Source organism: Canis lupus, chromosome 3 (genome assembly GCF_048164855.1).
Source record: "Canis lupus baileyi chromosome 3, mCanLup2.hap1, whole genome shotgun sequence".
Taxonomy (NCBI): domain Eukaryota; kingdom Metazoa; phylum Chordata; class Mammalia; order Carnivora; family Canidae; genus Canis; species Canis lupus.
Genome location: NC_132840.1, coordinates 6,755,006 through 6,775,090, shown reverse-complemented (window position 1 = coordinate 6,775,090; position 20,085 = coordinate 6,755,006). Strand labels below are relative to the sequence as shown.

The 20,085-nt window shown below is 60.5% G+C and overlaps 3 protein-coding genes across 17 annotated transcripts; 1 reads left to right on the top strand and 2 right to left on the bottom strand.

The window, feature by feature from the left end:
* Positions 1–75: 75 nt before the first annotated feature.
* LOC140626840 (heat shock factor protein 4) lies at positions 76–9,504 on the bottom strand. 10 transcript variants are annotated; one of them, XM_072814576.1, is made up of 17 exons: positions 9,310–9,498; positions 8,614–8,722; positions 8,401–8,528; positions 8,180–8,304; positions 7,830–7,905; positions 7,613–7,677; positions 6,970–7,072; positions 6,609–6,736; positions 6,260–6,487; positions 5,666–5,771; positions 5,510–5,575; positions 5,322–5,391; positions 4,464–4,551; positions 1,187–1,278; positions 776–1,078; positions 302–613; positions 76–218 (listed from the first exon to the last, which is right to left on the bottom strand). In XM_072814576.1, the coding sequence occupies exons 1-17, from the start codon at positions 9,430–9,432 to the stop codon at positions 211–213; spliced, it is 2,130 nt and encodes a 709-aa protein (XP_072670677.1). In that variant the 5' UTR covers positions 9,433–9,498; the 3' UTR covers positions 76–210. The 10 variants fall into 10 exon arrangements, with proteins under 10 accessions (XP_072670677.1, XP_072670684.1, XP_072670700.1 ...); XM_072814583.1 differs by lacking the exon at positions 6,260–6,487; XM_072814599.1 differs by lacking the exons at positions 8,180–8,304; positions 8,401–8,528; positions 8,614–8,722; positions 9,310–9,498 and having other exon boundaries at positions 6,260–6,383; positions 7,830–7,903.
* TRADD (TNFRSF1A associated via death domain) lies at positions 8,835–19,534 on the top strand. Of its 4 annotated transcripts, none has more exons than XM_072814925.1 (6): positions 14,163–14,248; positions 14,806–14,944; positions 16,994–17,152; positions 18,000–18,277; positions 18,359–18,557; positions 18,702–19,534. In XM_072814925.1, exons 2-6 carry the CDS (start codon positions 14,920–14,922, stop codon positions 19,010–19,012), a joined length of 972 nt encoding a protein of 323 aa, XP_072671026.1. In that variant the 5' UTR covers positions 14,163–14,248; positions 14,806–14,919; the 3' UTR covers positions 19,013–19,534. The 4 variants fall into 4 exon arrangements, with proteins under 4 accessions (XP_072671015.1, XP_072671026.1, XP_072671041.1 ...); XM_072814932.1 differs by having other exon boundaries at positions 14,181–14,248; positions 14,806–14,887; XM_072814914.1 differs by lacking the exons at positions 14,163–14,248; positions 14,806–14,944 and adding an exon at positions 8,835–9,157.
* Positions 10,013–14,177, bottom strand: FBXL8 (F-box and leucine rich repeat protein 8). 3 transcript variants are annotated; one of them, XM_072814889.1, is made up of 3 exons: positions 14,036–14,177; positions 12,255–12,451; positions 10,013–11,306 (listed from the first exon to the last, which is right to left on the bottom strand). In XM_072814889.1, the coding sequence occupies exons 2-3, from the start codon at positions 12,404–12,406 to the stop codon at positions 10,334–10,336; spliced, it is 1,125 nt and encodes a 374-aa protein (XP_072670990.1). In that variant the 5' UTR covers positions 12,407–12,451; positions 14,036–14,177; the 3' UTR covers positions 10,013–10,333. The 3 variants fall into 3 exon arrangements, with proteins under 3 accessions (XP_072670990.1, XP_072671000.1, XP_072671004.1); XM_072814899.1 differs by having other exon boundaries at positions 13,124–14,132; XM_072814903.1 differs by having other exon boundaries at positions 13,149–14,132.
* Positions 19,535–20,085: the final 551 nt, after the last annotated feature.

Genomic DNA, 20,085 nt, shown 5'->3' with positions numbered 1-20,085 from the left:
GGGCTGTTGAGGTTGCTGAGACTCAGGGGCATGGACCCACAGCCTAGTTCCTGGGCAAAAAGCCGGAGTCACAGAGCCCAGACAACCTCCGGGGTTTATTCAATTCCTGGGGTACTGAGTCAGACGGGGGCTTGGCAAGGATCCCAGCCAGCGCAGAATCCCAGCTCCTATCTGGCTTGAGCAGGGAGCGGCCTGAGAGCGCTCCAGCATTCAGGAATCTAAAGATGATAGGGGAAAAAGTGGTTAGTCAAGTGGGGCCCACCCTCCCGGCAATCCCCCGTGGGTTTGGGTAGCCTCACACCTTCAGACTCATCACCCGCCTCGAGGTCAGGCTCCGGCTCTGGTTCGGGTTCCCGCTCCAGTTCAGGCTCCGGTTCTGCCTCCGGTTCTGGTTCCAAATCCATTTGGGGTTCCGACTCCAGCTCAGCCCCAGCTTCCAGCTCGGGATCGGGTTCCTCGAGGGATCCTGATTGCGCTGCCTCGGAGCCCCCAGGAGCCCCGGGCTCGCCGCAGTCTGCAGCTCGGGGCAGCTCGGGGCAAGTGGTGCTCGAGCCAGGGGCCTCAGGCGTCCAGTGGCCAGCGCACGCAGCGTCCCAGCTGCGTTCCCGGTAGCCTGTGGGGGAGGCGGGGGTATCCGAGGCTCACTTTCCGCCTCTGGAGTATCCCCGACCCAGACCCAAGTCGGGAGACGGCCCCTCGGTTCCGCACGCCGCCCCCCCGCCCCGCGCGCCCCGCGCGCCCCGCCCCGGGCGGAGGCCCCGCCCCGCAGGCTCACCGGTGCCCACGTGCTGCCAGTCCCAGGCCGGGTCGGGCGCCCGCGCGGTCCGCTGGGCGCAGAGCAGCAGCTCCTGGCAGGCGGCCTCGCCCTTGCTCTGCACCAGCAGCAGCAGGCGGCGCACCCTGCGCTCGGCGTCGGGCAGCGCGTCCAACGCCTCGTACTCGGGCCCGGCGAGCACGCCCCGCGCCAGCAGCGCGTCCAGCAGCAGCCCCGAGTCGGCCTGCAGCGTCTCCACCAGGCGTTTCCGCTCGCGGTCGATGGTCTCTGAGGGCCGCTCCTGGGCGTTGCCCATGGCGGGGGCTGCATAGGGGAGGGGGACAGAGGTAGTGGGGCCGACACCCCCCACCCCCGCCCTTGACTTCTCTCCCAGGGTCTCAGTGAACACTCGTGGCTGACACCGACGCTCACCTCCACGCAGGCAGCGGAACAGCTCCTCAGCACAGGACTTGTCCTGCCTCTCAGGCCGCTTCTGTCGCCTCCTCAGGCTCCTCCTTGGGTCCCTAAACGTCAGCCGTGGCTCTGTCCTCTGTGCTATCCCCAGGTCCTCGTCTACGCTCTACCCCTTTCCCCAGTTAGCACAGCGCTCCTGAGCCCCCACGGCCTGCGGATCAGGCATTCTATTCAGAGCCAGTTCATCCAAACTGCTTTTTCCCAGCCTGCTTCCAGGCAGCAAGACCTGCGATTGATCCTGATAGACACCCGGCACCCAGCTGCAGCCAGGTCCTTCCAGTCTATCCGCTGAACAGTTCTCTGTCATCCTCGTCTCTTAGTCTGGCGTTTCCTGCGCAGCCTAGACCCTGCGGGATGCTGAGTCCCCTCTGCACCCAGAGAACGAGTGCTGAGAGCCTCCCCTAACCCACTAGAGGCGGCCCAGGCTCCTTATTCTGACCTCAGGCCCATCCTTCCCGGGTAGGCTCTGCCCCTGCAGCCAGCCTCTCACAATGCCACCACTGTGTTGCAACCCCAATCTGGTCTCTGACCAAGATCTCCTGACATTAGCTGAGATCCAACTGTCTCCCTGATGCCCTGGAATTGTCTCTTGCTTCATCTTTATTTATTTTTTATTTAAAAAAAAAAGATTTTATTTATGTATTTGACAAAGGGAGAGAGCACAAGCGGGAGGAGTGGCAGAGGGAGAGGGTTAGGGAACGGGAGAAACAGACTCCCTGCCGAGAAGAGAACCCGACCTGGGGCTCCATCCCAAGACCCTGGGATCATGACCGGAGCCAAAGGCAGATGCTTAGTCGACTGAACCACCCAGGTTCCCCTCTTGCTTCATTTTTAAATATCATGGACCCAAGTTGTAAAAGCTGCCAACAAATGCTCGCTGAACCTCTACTGTTTTCTTTCACAGATCTTCCCATTTTGAGAGACTGTCTCTAGCAAGCAGCAGGTGTTAGGCAGAAATTAATTTGCTTTATCCATTTATTAACAACTAAGGACAATGGTCCATCACTTCTGGGGTGGCCTGACCCAGGCAGCAAGGCCCCTGGCATTAAGGGGCAAAGAGGGATCTCTGGGTGACGCAGCGGTTTAGCGCCTGCCTTTGGCCCAGGGCACGATCCTGGAGACCCGGGATCGAATCCCACGTCGGGCTCCCGGTGCATGGAGCCTGCTTCTCCCTCTGTCTGTGTCTCTGCCTCTCTCTCTCTCTCTATCATAAATAAATAAAAATTAAAAAAAGAGATAATCTATTAAAAAAAGGTGGGGGGAGCAAAGAGGTCAGGCCCTAGACCAGTCTCTCCCAGCCCATCTCCCCTGCCTTGGCTTTATACACACAGAACCCTCCTGGGTCTCATCCTCCTTTTGGGGTCACTCCTCTACTTCTCTACCTGGCTCTAGATCTGGGAGAGTGGCTTTGGTCCTGGCCCCCATCTTGCTTGCCTCCCAGGTCTCTCTCACAACCACTTGGTGTCATGCTAAGCCTCCCTGGCCATTTCATCCCTCCTGGCCATACCGAAGTGTCCGCCTTCCTCCCAGGCCACTGAGCAGAGGCCAGGGCTACCCCCTTTCCCTCCTTCTCCCTTCATGTCACATCTCTGACAAATGCTGCTCCTCTACTTCTCAATGGGTCTCCATCAGCATCCTCCCTCAACCCCACTATCATCACCCATCTCCTATGACAGTCTCTCCAAGTGCCTCTCACTGCCATCCCATCACCCTCGCAGCATAGTGACTTTGACAAGTCTCTGGGACAGGATTTATTGTCCCCATTTTACAGATGAGGAGACAGGTTCAGAGAGACCAAGTGACAGAATTGGAATCTTACTTGCTCTAGCTTGAACTACAATGAGATCTCCTGCCAAGCAGCTTATCAGCCCTACCTGTCCCCTTCCTCCACCCCCCCGGCCCACCCCCACCGTCCATCAGAGAGAACCGAGATGATCTGGTCTGGCTCCTCAAGCCACCTTCCACCCCTCTGGGCAGCCAGGCTTTCCTGCACTTCCCTATACCACACAGTGCTGCGAGAACCCTGCAAGCCCCTGGCACATCTGAACATTTGCAGATGCGGTTCCCTAAGCCTGGAATACCCTTCCTCTCCCTCCATGCTATGGACCCACCCTCTAAGACTAAAATGTCCCCTCGTCCACCCTAGTGCCTGAGTGTCCCAAAGGCAGACTGGTTCCTTCTCTTGCGTGTCCCAGTGAACAGCATAATCCTTCACCACCACGCTGACGTCACGCACTATGTACATGGACCCTCTGCCCTCTTCAGCGGAGACCTCCAAAGACTCTCTCCCCAGCTGCCAGCGCAAGACCTACTCTGTACAAGTGCGGGGGGAGTGTGGGGGGTGCGGACTGGATTGGCCCCTCCTTCTCCCTCGCTGCTCCCCAAGTTATTTTCATGTTAGCTTCCTCCCTGCAGTATGCCAAGTCCTGCACTTTGTCCCGTCTGGGGTGCGGAGACCCCAGCTCTCGGGGTCCTCCCTCTGCAATTCAATGCCCCGAAGTGAACAGCGAAGTTAGGTCCCAGGCCAAATCCTTCCCGGGGCTCCAGGTGGCTCGGCGTGCGAGGCCTCGAGGGGGGTCTCGGCCTCCCTCCCACCGCTGGGCGCCGGCTCCTGCTAGGGAGCTAGGGTTGTGGGAAAGGCCGGAGCCTTACCCTAACTGCAGTCACAGGGCTGCCCTTACCTCCCCTCCACCCAGTCCCACGGTAGGAATCCGGCGGAGGGGCGGTGCTCACAGACCTCCTTGGAGCTCGGCGGGGGGTGGCGGGGCGCGGAATCTGCCCAGTCTCAGTTTCTCTTCCCTCCCCCAGCCGGGTGGGGTGGGGCTCCCAGGTCTACGCGCTCCGGGCGGCCCCACTCACGGGTCGAGCCTCCGCGGGGCAGTAGATGACGAGGCAGAAAGGGCCGGGCAGGGTGGGGAGGAGAGCAGCAGCTGCGGCGGGGGCGGGGCGGCCAGGGCTGCTGGGAAGGGGGGGCGGGGGAGGGGGCGTTCTTCTTGGGACACCGGGAGGCAGGCCGCAGGGGCCGCGCGATGCCCGGGCTTCCACGCAGAGTCGGCTTTCCCCCTCCACCTGGGGTGCACGGGATGAGCCAGGGAGGGGGAAGTTCGGCTTGCCCCCCCCCCCCCCCCAAGCATCCAGCGCCCACTGGGCCTGGCAGTTCCCAGGAGCTTTACAGCCATCTTCTAGAACCCTCTGGCTTATCCCAGATAAAGCTCAGAGAAGGGGACCAGCTTACCCAGGATCACAGAGCAGTTGCATTGTGGAGCTGGATGTGACCCCAAAAGCCCCTGAGTTCCGGAGGTTGCTGTGGCCACGTGCCAGCCCTGGATCCAGCCAGAGGAGGGGAGCCTAAGCAGAACTAGGGGCTGGTTCCCTAAGCACTTCCACTCTCCAGATATTCTGCTATTAAAGCCTTAGGATCTGGAAATGTCTATGAATGCAGAGTCACCCCCCACCCCGACTTCTGTGCTCCCTGGTCGGTAGAGAAAAGAGACCAGAAACACAGAAAAAAAATGCTGTTTATATGCAGGACTCAGTAATGGAGAAGGACTGCAAAGTAGCAGGGTCTTTTTTCAGCCTCTTCCAAGGGGCACCAGGAAGCTAAGAAGGGCGTGCTGCTGCAGGCCAGCCCCTCAGCGGCTGGCTTCACAGCAGAGCGTCTCAGGGGGAGGGATTGGCCCCTGGGCCTAGGTAGTTGGCTCGGCTCTCAGGGGTGCTGTAAATGGTTAAAGCTCCAGGAAGGCTGAGAGCTGGGCCTCCCAAAGCCGCTTGGACATCGAGCAGGAGTGGTGCCCCAAGTGTGGAGTCCTTCCCTAGGAGGATTGGGCTGTGCTCAGCAGGGAGAAATAGCTCTTCCTTCTTTCTTCAGGAAAGGAAAGCCTCACCTGCCCTGCCCTCTGGTCAGTCAAGATGAACATCCATCCTCAACCTCCCCACTGTCACCCAGTGGGGAGAGGATGGGTGGCATAAACAGCTCTCTGAAAGGCCACCTGAACTTGGGGGTTCCCCTCCAAAACACAAACTGCCCAGCTCACCAGAGCCAGGTAGCTCCCACCAGTTAGGGCCTCCCCCAGGTGGTTACCACAACTATTACCTGGCCCCGGAGAATTTAACCCCTTGACCGCCAGCTCAGTCTCACTCCTCTCTGGACCCAAGGGCTGCATCTGCAGAGAAGAACCCCTTGAAGCAGCAGGGGAGGAGCACTGAGGAGTGGGGCTGGGGCTCTGGCTGAGGGCTTGGTTCAGCAACTTGAACCCCCTGCCCTCCCCACCTTCGTCTTACCAGGGACAGCTCCATGTCCAAGTCCATCAGGGTCCATTCTCGCCCTTGATGGCTGGGGCCCAGCACCTGGGGGAAGTTCTCAATCAGTGGTGCCCTCCCCAGGTTAAATGGACCTCATGGAGCCCCATGCCCCTGCCCTGCTAAAGGTGTACTCACATCCAGGGGCCCTGCAGGCTCCACACTTTCAGGGGGGGCCCGAAGCAGCATGGGAGGCAGCAGATTCTCTGGGCTTCGTGCCCCCCTGTCCAGGCCCAGAGTCCCCCTGTACACAGAGAACTGCTGTTGGCCTTCAGTGTTCACCCCCTATTAAGTTCCCAAGGAAGCTGGATACATCAGCATCAAAATCTGACATCTACAAAATAGTAGGAGAGGGCTCCCCACATAGAGTGTACTTAGAGTGCTTCTGCTTCCTAGCTTCAATGTGAGGTTTGAGTCATGGATATCCCTGGTCTCGGGATACGTCCCCTTGCTTTAGAATTGTCAACACCAGTGGTTCTTAAACTCTTATCTACTTTACAATGTTTCCAATACCGAAATGAACTCCTACAATAGATTCCTGAGCTCTACCATAGATATACTGATTGACCTGATGGGAGTTTCTACTTTCCAGGGGACTCTGAGAAGTCAGGTCAGATCATCATCCCCACCTCCCCCTCAGCCACAATGGACAGACAAGGCTGGGAAGCTACTTAGTGGTGGTCTATCTGCAAAAGTGGCCCACAGGGCTCACATCATGAACTCTTGGCTCACCTGTCAGGTACCTCCCTGGGACCCCTTGGTTCAGGCTGTTGGGCATTCCTGGGCCCCTCGGGGCTGAAGTTCCCCTTCCCTTCCAGGATGGCCTGCACCACAGCCACGGACAGTGGGGGGGGGGCTGTCACGCAGAAGTCACACTCGTTTGGGGCCAGGGCCAGCCCGGCCTCGCCTTCCCCCCCTGGGCTGGCCGGCTCTTCTTTGAGCAGTGCCAGGCCCTTCTCCCTGCACCGGAGAAAAGCTTCAACCAGACCCTGGCACTGACCTCCCCCTATACCCCCACAGCCATCTAGGCTGCCAGACCCTTCCCCACAAGCTCCCCAGAGGGCAGCCCCATTGGTCTTACCTCCTGCCACCACTGGAAGGAGAAAGCCTGGTCCCATCAGGGGAGGGAGAGTCTTCATGGATGTCAGAGATGATAGGGCCCCTGGTCCTATGAGAGCTGCTGAGGCCAAAGGTGGTCTCTGGGAGGGGCTGTAAGTAGATGACAAGGCTCAGTCCCTTACCTCAAGCCACAGGGCGAGCCATAACCCAACCAGTACCCACATGGACTTAAGGAGTTAGGTTTGAGGAGGGAGGCTCAGTCCATGCTGGGGAGCCAGGGTCTGGCCTCCACGTTCTCTTCCTGTTAGGGACATGGGGGAAGGGAACAGGCTCTCCATAAGCCCAACTGTGCCCTAGGGAAGGGAGGAGTAGCACAAACCTACCGACTGGATAAAGTAGGGATCCTGCAAGAGGGCACCAGGTAAAGGACAGGTGTTGAATTTGGCCGGTGTTGGGCATGAGCTCCCCTCATCCAGCATCAGAGACCTGTGCAGGGGGCAGGGCAGGTTCATGCCTCTCAGCCTGCACCTCCCTCCCTTAGGCCCCAGCAGCCAAGTCAGCAGAGCTGAGGCCTGTTGCCAGGGCATCAGTCACATGCTGGAGGCAGAAGGGGCTCCCCCCAGAAATGGGGGCCCTTTGGGGGTGGAGAGAGGAGGGAGGGAGCATGGTATGAGCCCCTGACCCTCGGGTGTTGGGATGCTTTGGGGTGAGGGTGAGGGGGCTGCTGGGGGAAAAACTGGGGGCTAAGGTCCTGGAACACAAGGATATGGGAAGGGCGAGTACTTGGTGGTAGACTTAGGGGAAGAGAGGGAAAGTCCTGGAGGGGGGGCCCTTGGGGAGATTGCCATGGGGTGAGGAAAACTGTAGTGCAGGGAAGAAGAATGAGGATTCCTGGTGAGAGGGCTTCTGGAGAAGTCCCTGCATGGGGCCTCTGGCAAGGAGGCTCCTGGAAGTGTGTGTGTGTGTGTGTGTGTGTGTGTGTGCACGTGGGGGTGTGGCGTGGACATCCCTGACTTTCTCACTCACAGCTTTCTCTTAGCTCCTGCGCCGCTGGACCCTGTCTGAAGTGGCCCAAAGAGGCACTGGATCAGCTAAAGAGGAAGCAAAGGGTTAATTCATATTTGGGACCTTGACCCCATCCAACAGGCAGTTGCAGGTGGATTTGCCCCTTTGAGCAGAGAAGTCGGGAGAAGGAGGGTGTGTTGGGGCGGGAGAGAGAAGCAGGGTAGGGGGAGAGGAACACCTTGCCAATGACGCGATGCTGCTGACCGTGGCTCTGCCGCAGAGTCACCACCTCCCTCCATAAGATCTCGTTCTGCCTGCGGGAAAGGCATGGGAGGGTGCTGAGGCATCCGAGAGTCCTCCCGGTCACCCCCCCCCCCCCAAATGGCAGGTCTAAACCCAAGACGGCCAGGTGTGCGCCATCCATACAGAACAGAGAGCCACAGCTCAGCCCGTTTGTCTGGGTGGAGGCACCGAGACCGGAGGGAGGAAGGAGCTGTCCAGAAAACCTGCCCGGCCGCCGCCGCGTCCTCCGCTCGCCGCGACGCCCCTTCTCCCTCCCCGCCCCCCTCCCGGCCCCCGCCCCCGCACTGCCTGAGCTCCCGCAGCCGCGCCTCGGTGATCTCCTGCACTCCCCGCAAAGCCTGCACCTCGCCCAGCAGCCGGCCCAGGTCCTCGGGGCGCCAGCGGCCGTCGTCGCTGCGCAGCGCGGGCACCTGCAGGCGAAGGCACCGTCAGTGCAGAGTCCTCGGGAACCTGCAGCCGCCTCAAGGCCTCCGCGCGGGGCCGCCGGCTCCTGGAGGCCGCCCCACCTTGCGCCGCACGCGCTCCAGGAGTTGCTCTCGGCCGCGGACGAAGCTCGGGTGCTGGAACTCGACGTGGTCGCGCTCCGGCCTGAGCAGGCCGCCCTGCTCGATGCTCACCACCTTCCGAAAACCGTCTGCGGAGTGGGGCGTGGGGGTGAACCGTGCCTCGCGCGCGCGCCACGTGCCCCGCACCCACCCCGCGCCGGCGGGGGCACTCACACATGTTGAGCTGCCGCACGAAGCTCGCCATGTTGCTGTGCTTGAAGTACTGGGGCAGCACTTCCTTGGCGAAGCGGCTCTGGTCGCTGACGAGGAAACTGGTCCCGCTCTGCCAAGAACGCCGCCCGCCCCCCCGCCGCGCGGGCGGAGACCCGGCCTCGGTGAGCCGCGCCGCCCCCGGTCGCCGGCCTCTGGCGCGCGCACACACGCACACTCGCACTCCCGCTGGGGACCCGGCCTGCCGCTCGGAGACGTGGGGCGGGGCCCGGCCCGGGGCGACCGCAGGGAATCCCTACCCTGGCCGGACCCAGACTCCAGACTGGGTTCTCGGAAAGAGAGCGGCGGCGCCAGCTCGGGTTCCCCTCTGCGGGTCCCGGACCCGCGGCGTCACCGAGCTAGCTCCGCCCCAGCCCTCCCTTCTCCAGGTCTCCGTCTTCCGACCTGTCTCTCGGGTGGGGTGGGCACTAAATGACCTCGAAGATTCCTACCCTTGCCTCGGTCCGGAGGAAGTCGCCTCACCTCCGTCTCGCACACCCCCTCCAAGGTAAACTACACGGGACCGCCGGATCGAGGGACCCACAGCCCCGTCCCAGGCGGGGGGCGGGGGGCGGGGGGCGGGGGGCGGGGGGCGTGGATGTTCACTGACGTGGAAGGGTCCCGGGACCACTGGGGAAGTCGAGGGGCCCCAGCCCTCACCGGGCTCCAGCGGATGAGGTGGTCGGTCCCCGGGTCGCCCACCAGCGCCCACAGCTTGCCGAGGAAGGCAGGCACGGGGCTGGGGCCCGGCTCCGTGGGCAGCGCGGCTGGCGCTTCCTGCATGGCGCAGTCTCGCCCGGCTCAGCGCTCGGGCCGGGCGCCGCGGGCTCGTCAAAGCCGCGGAAAGTGCTGCGCTTGCCGCCCGCCCCGCCCTACTCCGCCTCCCGGCGCCGGGTCAGGAGGGGGCCACGTGCGAGCCCGCGGGGCGGGGCTCCGGCCGCGGCCGCCGCGCCAGCCGACCCGAGGGGGAGGCTGGGATCCACTGTGCGTGGACGGATGCGGCGGGCAGGGAGACCTGGGCGCGAGGTCGACCCTTCTCGGGCCTTTTCCTCCCCTGTTCTTCGGGAGAAATCACCCGTTCGCGGCCCGTTGTGGGCTGGAAAAGTCCTGGAAGGCGATGGCCATTGCCTGGATAGCGAGGGCAGACAGGAGCGAGCTAGGGGACGCGGGGAGCGGCTGCGGAGAGAAGCTGGCACCGTCCGCAGAACCCTGGGGCGTGGCCATTCCCGGGTGCGGAGGCCCAGCCCTGACCTCCGCAGCCGCTTGGGCACAGTTGATCGGCCCCACTGCTGCCGGGTCGGCCTGGGGCCTCAGGGTTCCCACCCTCCCCCTCAGAGCGGGCCCCACCTTCCAGAGGACGCTGTTGCTGCGGGATTTGTTTATTTCACACTCACACCTGAGTCGCCGCCCGAGCCAGGGTCCTCCCCCCGCCCCCCCACGACAGGGCCGCGGAGCTGGCAGTGTCCGCAGAGGAGCGGGGCTGGCGGGAGCTGATCCCATTAGGGAGATCCACCCTGTGGACTCAGGCCGCCCGGGGCTGGTCCCGGCGCTAGCCCACCTGCCCTGATCTTCCAGAAGCACAAGAGGCAAGAGCCCTGAAGGAGCGGGCCGTCACTTGGCGCACGCCTGGGCAAATGCATCCAGCGTTCCAGCGGCCACACGTCTGCTGGGGACGCGGCTACGCTCATGCCACAGTCGTGGGCATCCAGGGATGCGGCTCCCGCGTCAGTTTGAGCGTGTAGCTGCGCAGGCGCGGACAGTGCTCGCGGAAGGCTCGCAGCACCGAGGGTCGGACCACGCAGAAGCAGTGTATCTCGCGCAGGCCCGCGCACCGCGCCGCCAGCAGCTCCAGCGCGGCGTCCAGCTCCGCCGAGGCAGCGGCGCGCACCTCGAGCGCGCGCAAGCTTGTGGCGTAGTGGCGCGCTGCGAAGCACACCGGGCCTACCGTATCCCCAGAAAGGCTGAGGCGCAGCGCAGCCACGGGAACGGCGGGCTGCAGGACGCGCGTCACGCTCTCGGCAGGCAGGGCCGGCTCTAGCTCCAGCTCCACCGCCAGTCCCGGGTGGCGGCGGCGCACCGCAACCCAGGCTTCTTCGGGCAAGGGTGGCGCGCGTGCGTCCTCCGGGCACGCGCACCGTAGGGCCAGGAGAGCGAAAGGCTCGCGGTCCCGCGCCGCCAGCAGCTGCAGGGCAGAGCCCGACAGGCTGGCGAGGTGCAGGCCGAGGGCGCGCAGGCGCGGGCAAGCCTGTAGTAGCTCGAGCACGGAGTCGGGCCTCACGCTGCCCACCAGCGTACGGTTGTCCAGAAAAAGGCTGCGGAGCTCGGGGCAGCCGCGTGCCGCCTGCAGCACCAGCGCGTCGTCCAGGGTAAAAGGCAAGCGCCGAAGGTCCAGGTGGCGCAGCGCACTGGCGGCCCGGCAGATGGCGTGCACCGCGTCCAGGATGTCGTGGCCCGCGTCGAAGAGCGGCTTTTCCCCACGACACTCCAGGCGCAGGCTTTGAAGCCCCGGGGTGCGGCCCGCCAGGGCGGTCAGCAGCTCAGTGGCCGCACGGCGGCTCGGCTCCCTCGACGGCTCAAATTCCAGCTGTAGGTTGTGAACGTGGTCCAGGCAGGCAGACAGGTATGGTAGCAGCGTGCCTTCTCGCTCACAGTCGCAACTTGGGGTTAGAACGGTGGAAAAAGGCATTGGTTGCGAGAAGCCTCTGCCCATCCCTTAGCCTGGAGTACAGCTACCATCTCCACTTTCTGACACCCTACACAAACGCCTCCTCGTCCTGACCATGCCAGCTTGCCCCAAAAATAGTCGCTGATACGAGGGAACTCCCACCTTAACTCCTCCCCCCTTTTTTGTTGTTGGTCTACAGATTTTATTTACAGGGATGCTCAGTTAGAGGTTAAACACTTTCCAGTACCCACATGCCTTCCCTGAAGCTACTTGGTTTCAGGTTTCTTGTCTCCGGCTTCAAGCTTGAGACTCTCAGGGAGCCCACCTTAACCCTTTAGAAGAAGATGTGTCGGGATCCCTGGGTGGCGCAGCGGTTTGGCGCCTGCCTTTGGCCCAGGGCGTGATCCTGGAGACCCGGGATCGAATCCCACGTCAGGCTCCCAGTGCATGGAGCCTGCTTCTCCCTCTGCCTATGTCTCTGCCTCTCTCTCTCTCACTGTGTGCCTATCATAAATAAATAAAATAAAATAGAAGATGTGTCTGCCACGAATTGAAACCCTGGCAGGGAAAGCCAATGATATTTTAGGAACTGAGCTTTCTCAGAGGTCTCTAAGAAGATGGGGCCTGACCTCTGGACTGTCAGGCTCCCATTCTGCCTCTACTACTATTTTGCTGAGTGATCTGTAGGAAATGATTAAATCTCTCTGCCTCAATTTCCTATCTGTGTAATAGAGATAATACTACCTATCCAATGCATAAGGTTTTTGTGAGGATTAAATTAGTATATATAAGTTACTTAGAACACGAACACCGGTTGATAGTAGGCAGTTGATAAATGTTAGTAATGATGAGGCTTTTAAATGTGGATATCCCCAACCCCCAACTCCATGGAGAAAGGGAGAAGGCAAGAGGGCGGCAGGAGAGGGAGGAGTCTGCTCACCTGATGGTCGTGTCATGCCACACGACACTGCAGGTAGCAGCAGCAGCCCAGGCTCTGCAGACCCTGGCAGCGGTGGCACGGTCCCGCAGGGGCAGGTGGCGAAAGATGAGTGCCAGCACCTCCTCTGGCAGTTGCTCTCCAGGCTCAGCCATGGCCCTGTGCACGGTGGGAGCTCTGCTGCTTCCAACAGCTCTCTCCTGGAAAGAGGGAGGGGGGTGTCTCTGGGCTCAAGAAATCCAAAATGTTGAGGGGACCAGTGGAGCCTATGTGTAAAAATACCTGTGGCCCAGAAGTTGCTACATAATTTGCAAAGTTCAGTGCAAAATGAAAATGTGGGACTCTTTGCTGAAAATATTATTAGTACTTTCAAGACAGTGACAGCAGAGCATTTAGCCGAGTTATTAAACCAAGCATGAGGCCCTGTCCCACTTACTGCACAGGTCTCAGACCCATTATCGGCCCTGGATGCTGAAAGATTTCTGATTCTCCTTTACACTACGTTCTCACTTGAATAGATCTGCATTTTATGCTACACTAGGAGGAATGCAACCACCACCTGTGTGTGAAGTTGAAAAAGCCGAATATCCGGATTGGAAAATGCTATCCGATCTTTCTCCTAGTCACTGAAGTTTTCCCTGGGGAAGATGGAGGGCGGCTGCACCAGCCCTGACTTGGGACAACCGCATCCTCCCCTCCCCTCCCTCCGAGAGCCCATCTCGCCTCCTTTTGCCTCCCTATACACACACTCAGAGCCACCCCGACTACCCAGACCAGTTTCCCAGACATCTTCTAGAACTGTTTTCTTCCCAACTTATACTCTGAGTTCCAGGGAAGGACTGGAACTCAGTCCTTGGGGGGCGGGGAGGTACCAGAATCACCCGGACGCTCGCTCACAATACAGATTCCACAGCCCCACTTATTAAATCAGGCTCTCCGGAAAAAGTAGGGCCAGGAATCTGAATTTCAACAAATGCCAGTTGATTCCACAGGTCCCGAGTTTAGAAACCGCGTCCTGGCCAAGCCAGCCCCTGGAGAGTGACGGTAGGGTTAATAGGGCGGGGTCAGTGGAGAAGACTTGTAATTGGCGGGGACCACCAGCCAATCAGGAGGCCGGGGCGCGGGTGGGGCACCGCGGAATCTGCTGGGCGAGAGGAGGCGTCTTCCTGCCCTCCACCTCGCTGGGGAGACGGCCCGGGAGCTTCCCAGAGAAAGGCCGGCGGGGCGGAGAAAAGCCTCAGGTTCTGGGGCCTGCGGCGCCCCGGGTTCAAGTGTCGATCCTGCCCCCGGCGCAGTCCAGGCTCGGGTTGGGCGGCTTCGGTTCAGCTGGAATTCTGCAGACCCAGCCCGGAGCGCGGCCTTTATTGAAAAGTGTGCGTCCTCTTCCAAGTTGCCCGTTTGTAGGGTGCTTGAAGGTTTTCCCACGCAGCGTTCCACACCACTCGCCAGTTTTCTGTTTCCCTATATTTTCCAGGCTAACGGTCCCCGCTGCAATTTGCGCCTCATGGATCTTAGGGCTTCAGATACCCGCGGCCAGGCTTGAACCTGAACCGTTCTGAGTGTCAGGGAGCAGGAGAGGTCAGAGGTCATAGAGCTCAAGGGCCCCAGACGTCACTAGACAATTCTGGTGTCCAGGGGGTGCCCCTTGTGGTCCGTCTGCTCCCCGCTTGAGAAAGCGGGGCAGCTCTCACCCGCCCCCCCCTCCTCGGAGGAGCCGAAAGCGCCGAAGGCTTTTGCCTCGGGCCGTTCTTCTCGCCGTCCAACCTCCGGCGCCAGCGTCTTACCTGCTCCACGGACCCGGTGGGCTGTGCCCAGAGGCGGGGACCCGCGGCGGCGCACGGTGGGCGGGAAGACGGGCCGGGAGCAGGGGGCGGGACGCCGCGGCCCACGGGGCGGCTCGGTCAGGCGCCGCCCCTGCGCCTCGCGCACACCCGGAAGCGTCCCAGCCGCGAGGAGCCGCGCGGGCGTGGGAATCCCGGCCGGGCCGAGGCGGCCAGGTTAGTGCGGGGGGCTTCCCGGCGCCGGCGGGGGCAGAGGCGGCCGTGGGGCTGTTTCCGCGAGCGGCGCCGGCCAGCGGGGCGCCGTGAGCACCCAGGTTCCTGGGCCCGGCTAGGGTGCTTCGAGGGGGCGCCCGGTCCCTGCTGGCGGGCGGCGGGCGGCGGGCGGCGGGGCTCCTGAAGGGGCTGAGCGCGCGCAGCTGGAGGCCGGGGAGGGGGGGCGGGCCGGCGGAGTCGGGGCGCCCCGCGGTGGGTGCGGCCCGAGGGCCGCGGAGGGGCGCTGCGCCTGGCTGGCCCCTCACAGCCTCAGCTCGCTAGGAGTCCCCGGGACCCAGCCTGGGCCCACCCTCCGAGCGGCGGACCCCGGCGGTGAGGCGCGGGGCTTGCCCGGGGATGCGCTTCTGCAGGAGGACGCGCAGGAAGGAGTTGCCCAGGGAACGACGCGAGCCGAGGGTCCGGCCCCTGTTACCTGCCGCTCTCCACCTCCAGCCCCGCAGACCTGTTTGACCTCCCACGGTCCACCAGCCAGTGTCATGGGGCATCCCCTCTTCTTCCAGGGTTTTAGTGCCCGTCCTGAGAGGCAGACGCTGGCCTCTTCCTGCCCCTACTTCCACCCCTGGGGCCGATCACATTCATGAGGTCAGCACCCTCAGTCTCGGCGCTAAGAAGACATGGAAGAGGAAATGTTTCAGACAGGTCCCCACACTCTCCTACCTTCTGGGCCACACCCCTTGGGCTCCTAACTTGTCTCTCTTGTCTTGAACGGCTCTTGGTCCCCCTTGTCACCTATAGAGTCTTACCCGGTTTGGGTTTTTTGTTTTTGTTTTTTTTGCTTCAATTTTATGTTGCCTTTTACTATGAAGGACATGTCTGTTACATAAAGTAGAATGTTACTAAATACAATGAAAATAAAAATCTCCTCTCCCCCTGCTTTCTTCCCCAACCCCCTGCTAACAATGTTAGCTAGCTTCCTGTTAATTTCTAGACTACTGCTTTGCCTAAATATAGGAGTATTAATATGTTTTCTACCAGAAGGTTAGGACAGGGGGCGCTCAAAAGGCATGTCCCCTCTGCTCAGACCGAGGGTGGGAGCGACCATCACCAGATATCATTTCTCTTGCCAGGTCTGGGTGATGCTGGAGGGCCCCTGCCCAGTTACTATCCTAGCTTTGGCTCTCAGGTTAGGGTCTGGGGGGAGATCTGAAATGCAGCCTCTGCGTTGAGCTCAGGATTCCTACTCCTTCCCCAGCAAGGTCCAAGGCTGTGGTCCTGGTTCCCTCGGGCAGTGCCTCCTCCTCCCTTGTTCCCTGACCCTCGTGTAAACAAATTCCAGCCGGGGCCACCCCTTCTGTTCTGCTCAAAGGATTGACAGCCGGGATGCTCACAGCTAGGGCTCAGCAACTCCCCAACCGTCCTTGCCTACTGTATATAAATAACAAAGATCAGAGACAAAGAAGTGTGACTGGTGGGGCGGTAGGTGGGGTCTTGAGCCTATATTTCTAGGAAAAGGATGGGATGTTTCCTGAGGTGAGGTAGGGAGGAAGAGGCAGGGCAGTTCTCCACCTGCTGCCTCATGGTGCAGTAACTGGGAGGCAATTAAGCTGAGGAGGGTCAAAGAAGTGGTTTCCTGACTAGGATTTTGCCCCCCTCCCCCATCTAGGGCTAGGATATTGTCAGAAGACAGATAGAAGAGATACAAGCACCAAGGGGCCCTGGCTCTGTCTGGACAAGGAGGAAATCTGTAATAGAATGATTTGAGTTGCATAAGACAAGAGCCCAGCTCCAAGGACTTTAGAACATAAAGGAATGATTTAACTCACATAACTGGAAAGTTCAAGGTGCAGACAGAGCCAGGAGCACAGTACAGTTGGGCACGCACCTATTCATCTTTGGCTGTGTGTCTTTCTGTGTCGATTTTACCCTCAGCCAGGCTCTTTCCAGGCAGTGGCAGATGAGTCCTATCCTTTCTTCCAGCTTAGTCTGGTGGGAAGGGAAACAATATCTCTTTCTTATCGGTCCAGCTAAGGTTGCAGGCTGGTTCTGATTGGTCCAAACTAAAACCTATGTCCAACTCTGAACAAATCACTTTAGAAAGAGGAGTGGAATATGCAGTTTGGCTAGGTATATTTCACTTGTGCACACCTGGAACTAAGGAGTGGGGTTAGCCGTGGATTGAGAAGAGGGAAGAGGGGATGCCCCAAAGGTCAGTCAGGATTGGGAGAGGGAATCTGGGCAGGTGAAAACCACAGGTATCCTTTAAAATGAAACCAGGAGGTACAGTAGGAATGCAGGTGAGAAAACCTAATGGGGGCTGTGGTCCCAAAGTGATCTTGGGGGCTCAAGATTAAGCTGAAGGCATACCAGGGCATGGGCTCGGTTGGCTGTGTGGCATGGGCACTATCCACGATAAGGATGGCTCCTGTCAGCTTTGAAAGAGAGACATCCTGGCCCAGGAGGGGTCAGAGCTTCTCTGTCACCACTGCAGGATAATATCTCCCTTTGTCTGCCACTGTAACCCTGGGCTTTCTCTGAGAAATTAGTGGAGGGACAGGCCTCCCCGCAGGTCTGGGCTGAGCCTGGCTGGGCTGTGCAGATTCAGAGGCACAAGGGGCTGCCTGTAGGAGGATGAACTTCCCCTCACAAATGTGCCAGCTGGCTGGGGACAGCTGAGCCACTCAGTACTGGACAGTTGTCTCTACGGCTGGGTTGGGGGTGGTCTGGATGCCTGACCATCTGCGTCTCCAGGAGGCAAGATGGCGACTGGGCCAGATGGACTCGAGGAGTGGGTGGGCAGCGCATACCTGTTTGTGGAGTCCTCGCTGGACAAGGTGGTCCTATCTGATGCCTACGCTCAGGCCCAGCAGAAGGTGCCGGTGTACAGGGCTCTGCGGACTGCGCTGGCAGGTGCGTGGGCAGGGGGGCACTTGAAGAGGAAGGGGGGCTTGGGCCTCTCGTGGGCCAGACCAGGGGGCCACACCCCAGCTCCTCAACTCTGTGGGCCTGTGCTTAACCACTGCCTTATGGAAAAGATTTGACGGGGTCAGGGGGAGAGGAGAGGGATGCCTGGTTTCATAGGCTCCGTCTTACCCGTTTATGTATGTGTGCCCTTGGGTGTAGACGTGTGTCCCCGTGTCTGTGTATGATCTGCCTGTATGCGCACTAACGCCCCAGCCCCGCTCGATGCCCCACACTCCCCAGACCAACCAGCTCACTGCTTTCTACTAATCGGGTATCTTTCTCTTTTCCTCTCTCACTGCAGCACTCCTTGCCCAAGACCCCTCCCCAGTACCTACCTTTTGGGCCCCTTTCCCATCTCAGGGCAGAGGCCACAGGAAGCTGAAACTGGTTGGGGGATCCGCCTCCTTCTTGGGCAGCGGGAGCTACAGTTGGTAGAGGCTGAAGACCTGAGACCTCTCGCTCCTCCGCTGCCCCGGGGGCCGCCTACCCAGATGGCTTGGCTGCCCTGGGCACATGCCCCTCCCTGTGCTGCAAAGCCTCTCCCCAGTCCCTTTTGCCTACCCTTATTTGGGGCTTCAGGATGGGGCTGGGGTGGCACCCACTCTGTCTTAGGGTACTCCCTGTGATAGGTTCTGGCCTTCATTTTGGGTTGCTGCTGTGTACATCCCAGTTTTGTTTCCCGGCTGGGAGCTCGGGACAGGGAGGGAGTCTGCGTGGGCTTCACCCCACTACGGCCGCTTGGAGAACGGCCCCGCGTGGGGACCTCCTGTCGCCTGACTGTCCGCCTCCGCAGAGAGTGGCGGGAGCCCAGACGTGTTGCAGATGCTCAAGATCCACCGCAGTGAGCCGCAGCTGATTGTGCAGTTGCGCTTCTGCGGGCGCCAGCCCTGCAGCCGCTTCCTCCGCGCTTACCGCGAGGGGTCGCTGCGCGCCGCGCTGCAAGCGTGCCTGGCGGCGGCTCTCGCCCAGCGCTCCATGCCTTTGCAACTGGAGCTGCGCGCCGGCGCGGAGCGGCTGGACACCTTGCTGACGGATGAGGAGCGCTGCTTGAGTTGCATCTTTGCCCAGAAGGTGCGGCTGGGCCGGGGCCAGGTTGGCGTGGGGCGGGGACCAAGGCTAAGACCCCCACCGACGCCGCACTCCCCTCCCTAGCCTGATCGGCTCCGGGACGAGGAACTCTCGGAGTTGGAGGACGCACTGCAGAACCTGACATGTGGCTCGGGGCGCCAGGATGGCGACGTGGAGGTCGCTCCAGCGCCCTCGCAGTCCCTGGCCACCTCCCTCTCAGAGGAGAAGCCCCCGCCGCCGCCGCCGCCTGGCCAGACTTTTCTGTTCCAAGGACAACCCATAGGTGAGGCGTGCGCAGAGAGCCAGAGGGCAAGGTAGAGTCCTTGGGAAGGCAGAGTTTGGGGAGGAGCAAGGTCTGGGGCGGGAATGGGGGGGTGGTGCCCGTCCTGACCTCCCCGCACTCACTCTGCTTCCTACGCCCCCGCAGTGAACCGGCCGCTGAGCCTGCAGGACCAACAGAAGTTCGCGCGCTCAGTGGGTCTCAAATGGCGCAAAGTGGGGCGTTCCCTGCAGCGAGGTTGCCGAGCGCTGAAGGACCCGGCGCTGGACTCCCTGGCCTACGAGTATGAGCGCGAAGGGCTCTACGAGCAGGCCTTCCAGCTGCTGAAGCGCTTCGTGCAGGCGGAGGGCCGCCGCGCCACACTGCAGCGCCTCGTAGAGGCCCTCGAGGAGAACGAGCTCACCAGCCTGGCAGAGGACTTGCTGGGCCTCACGAATCCCGATGGTAGCCTGGCCTAGACGGGGTACCAGAAAAGGGGCAATCGGTCAGTTGCCCAACAGGGTTTGGAGCACCTGGATGACCCTAGGGTCCCTTCTGCTGCTACTGCTGAGATCCTATCCATCCACAGGACTCTGAGACCACACTTACAACCCCGCTTGGCCCAGCTGTTGGAGCTCCTGGGCAGTGTTGACTGCCTTCTCCAGGAGTTGGGCAAGCACCCACCATGCCTGTTGGGGTGCCACTGGGGATTTGGCCCCAAATACTATGATAGCAGTAGAGTGCGTGGGCGGCCTACTCCAGCGGTTTACCCACCCCAAAGGCACGGCTTCTGGCCAGCCCTTACCTCTTCATTCATTGAACAACTAAACTACTTATGAAGCACTTGCTGTGTCCTAGCCATCATCCTGGGTGCTGCAAATACTGTGGTGAACAAGATACACAAACCTCCCTGCCTCCAGTTCATACTCAGTGTCAGACTGCAAATTTTAAGCAATAGTAATAAAATATTACCTGTTTTTTTATTGTGAAAAATATAAAAATTGTGGGAGCTTTGAGGCGGTGCCTAACCCAGGTTAGGGGCTAGGCTTCCAGTGAGAGATAGGAGTGTGAAAAGGGGAGCTGGTCTGGGGTTGAGGGAATGGCAACATTTTGGGCAGAGCTTCACCTGCGGTGATGTCTTGAGGAATGTTGGAAGGAAAGAAAGTTTGGCGTGGGTGGACCTAGGGGTAGGTAGGTGGGTTTGCAATGAGAGCGGCTGGTGAGTGTGGGAGGCAGTTCCAGGTCTGGTAAGTCATTTTACAGATTTTGGATTTTATACTGAGGCCAGTGAGAAGCATTTAGAGGATTTGAGGAGTTAAGGTTGGGAGGCTGGTGAGGAGGGAGAGAAAGAGTTAGAGGTTGAGTGGGGGAGCATAGGGGTGGAGGCCTAGGCTACAGCAGCAGAGATGGGGGAAGGATGAACATGGAGAGCTGTTTAGGATGGAGGATAACAGGCCTAGTACCAACGGATGAGGAGAGTGCAGGAGGACCTCAGAGTTTGTCTTTTTGTTGATGGAGGGTGGGGCTGCCTGCTGGGATGGGGGCTCTCAAT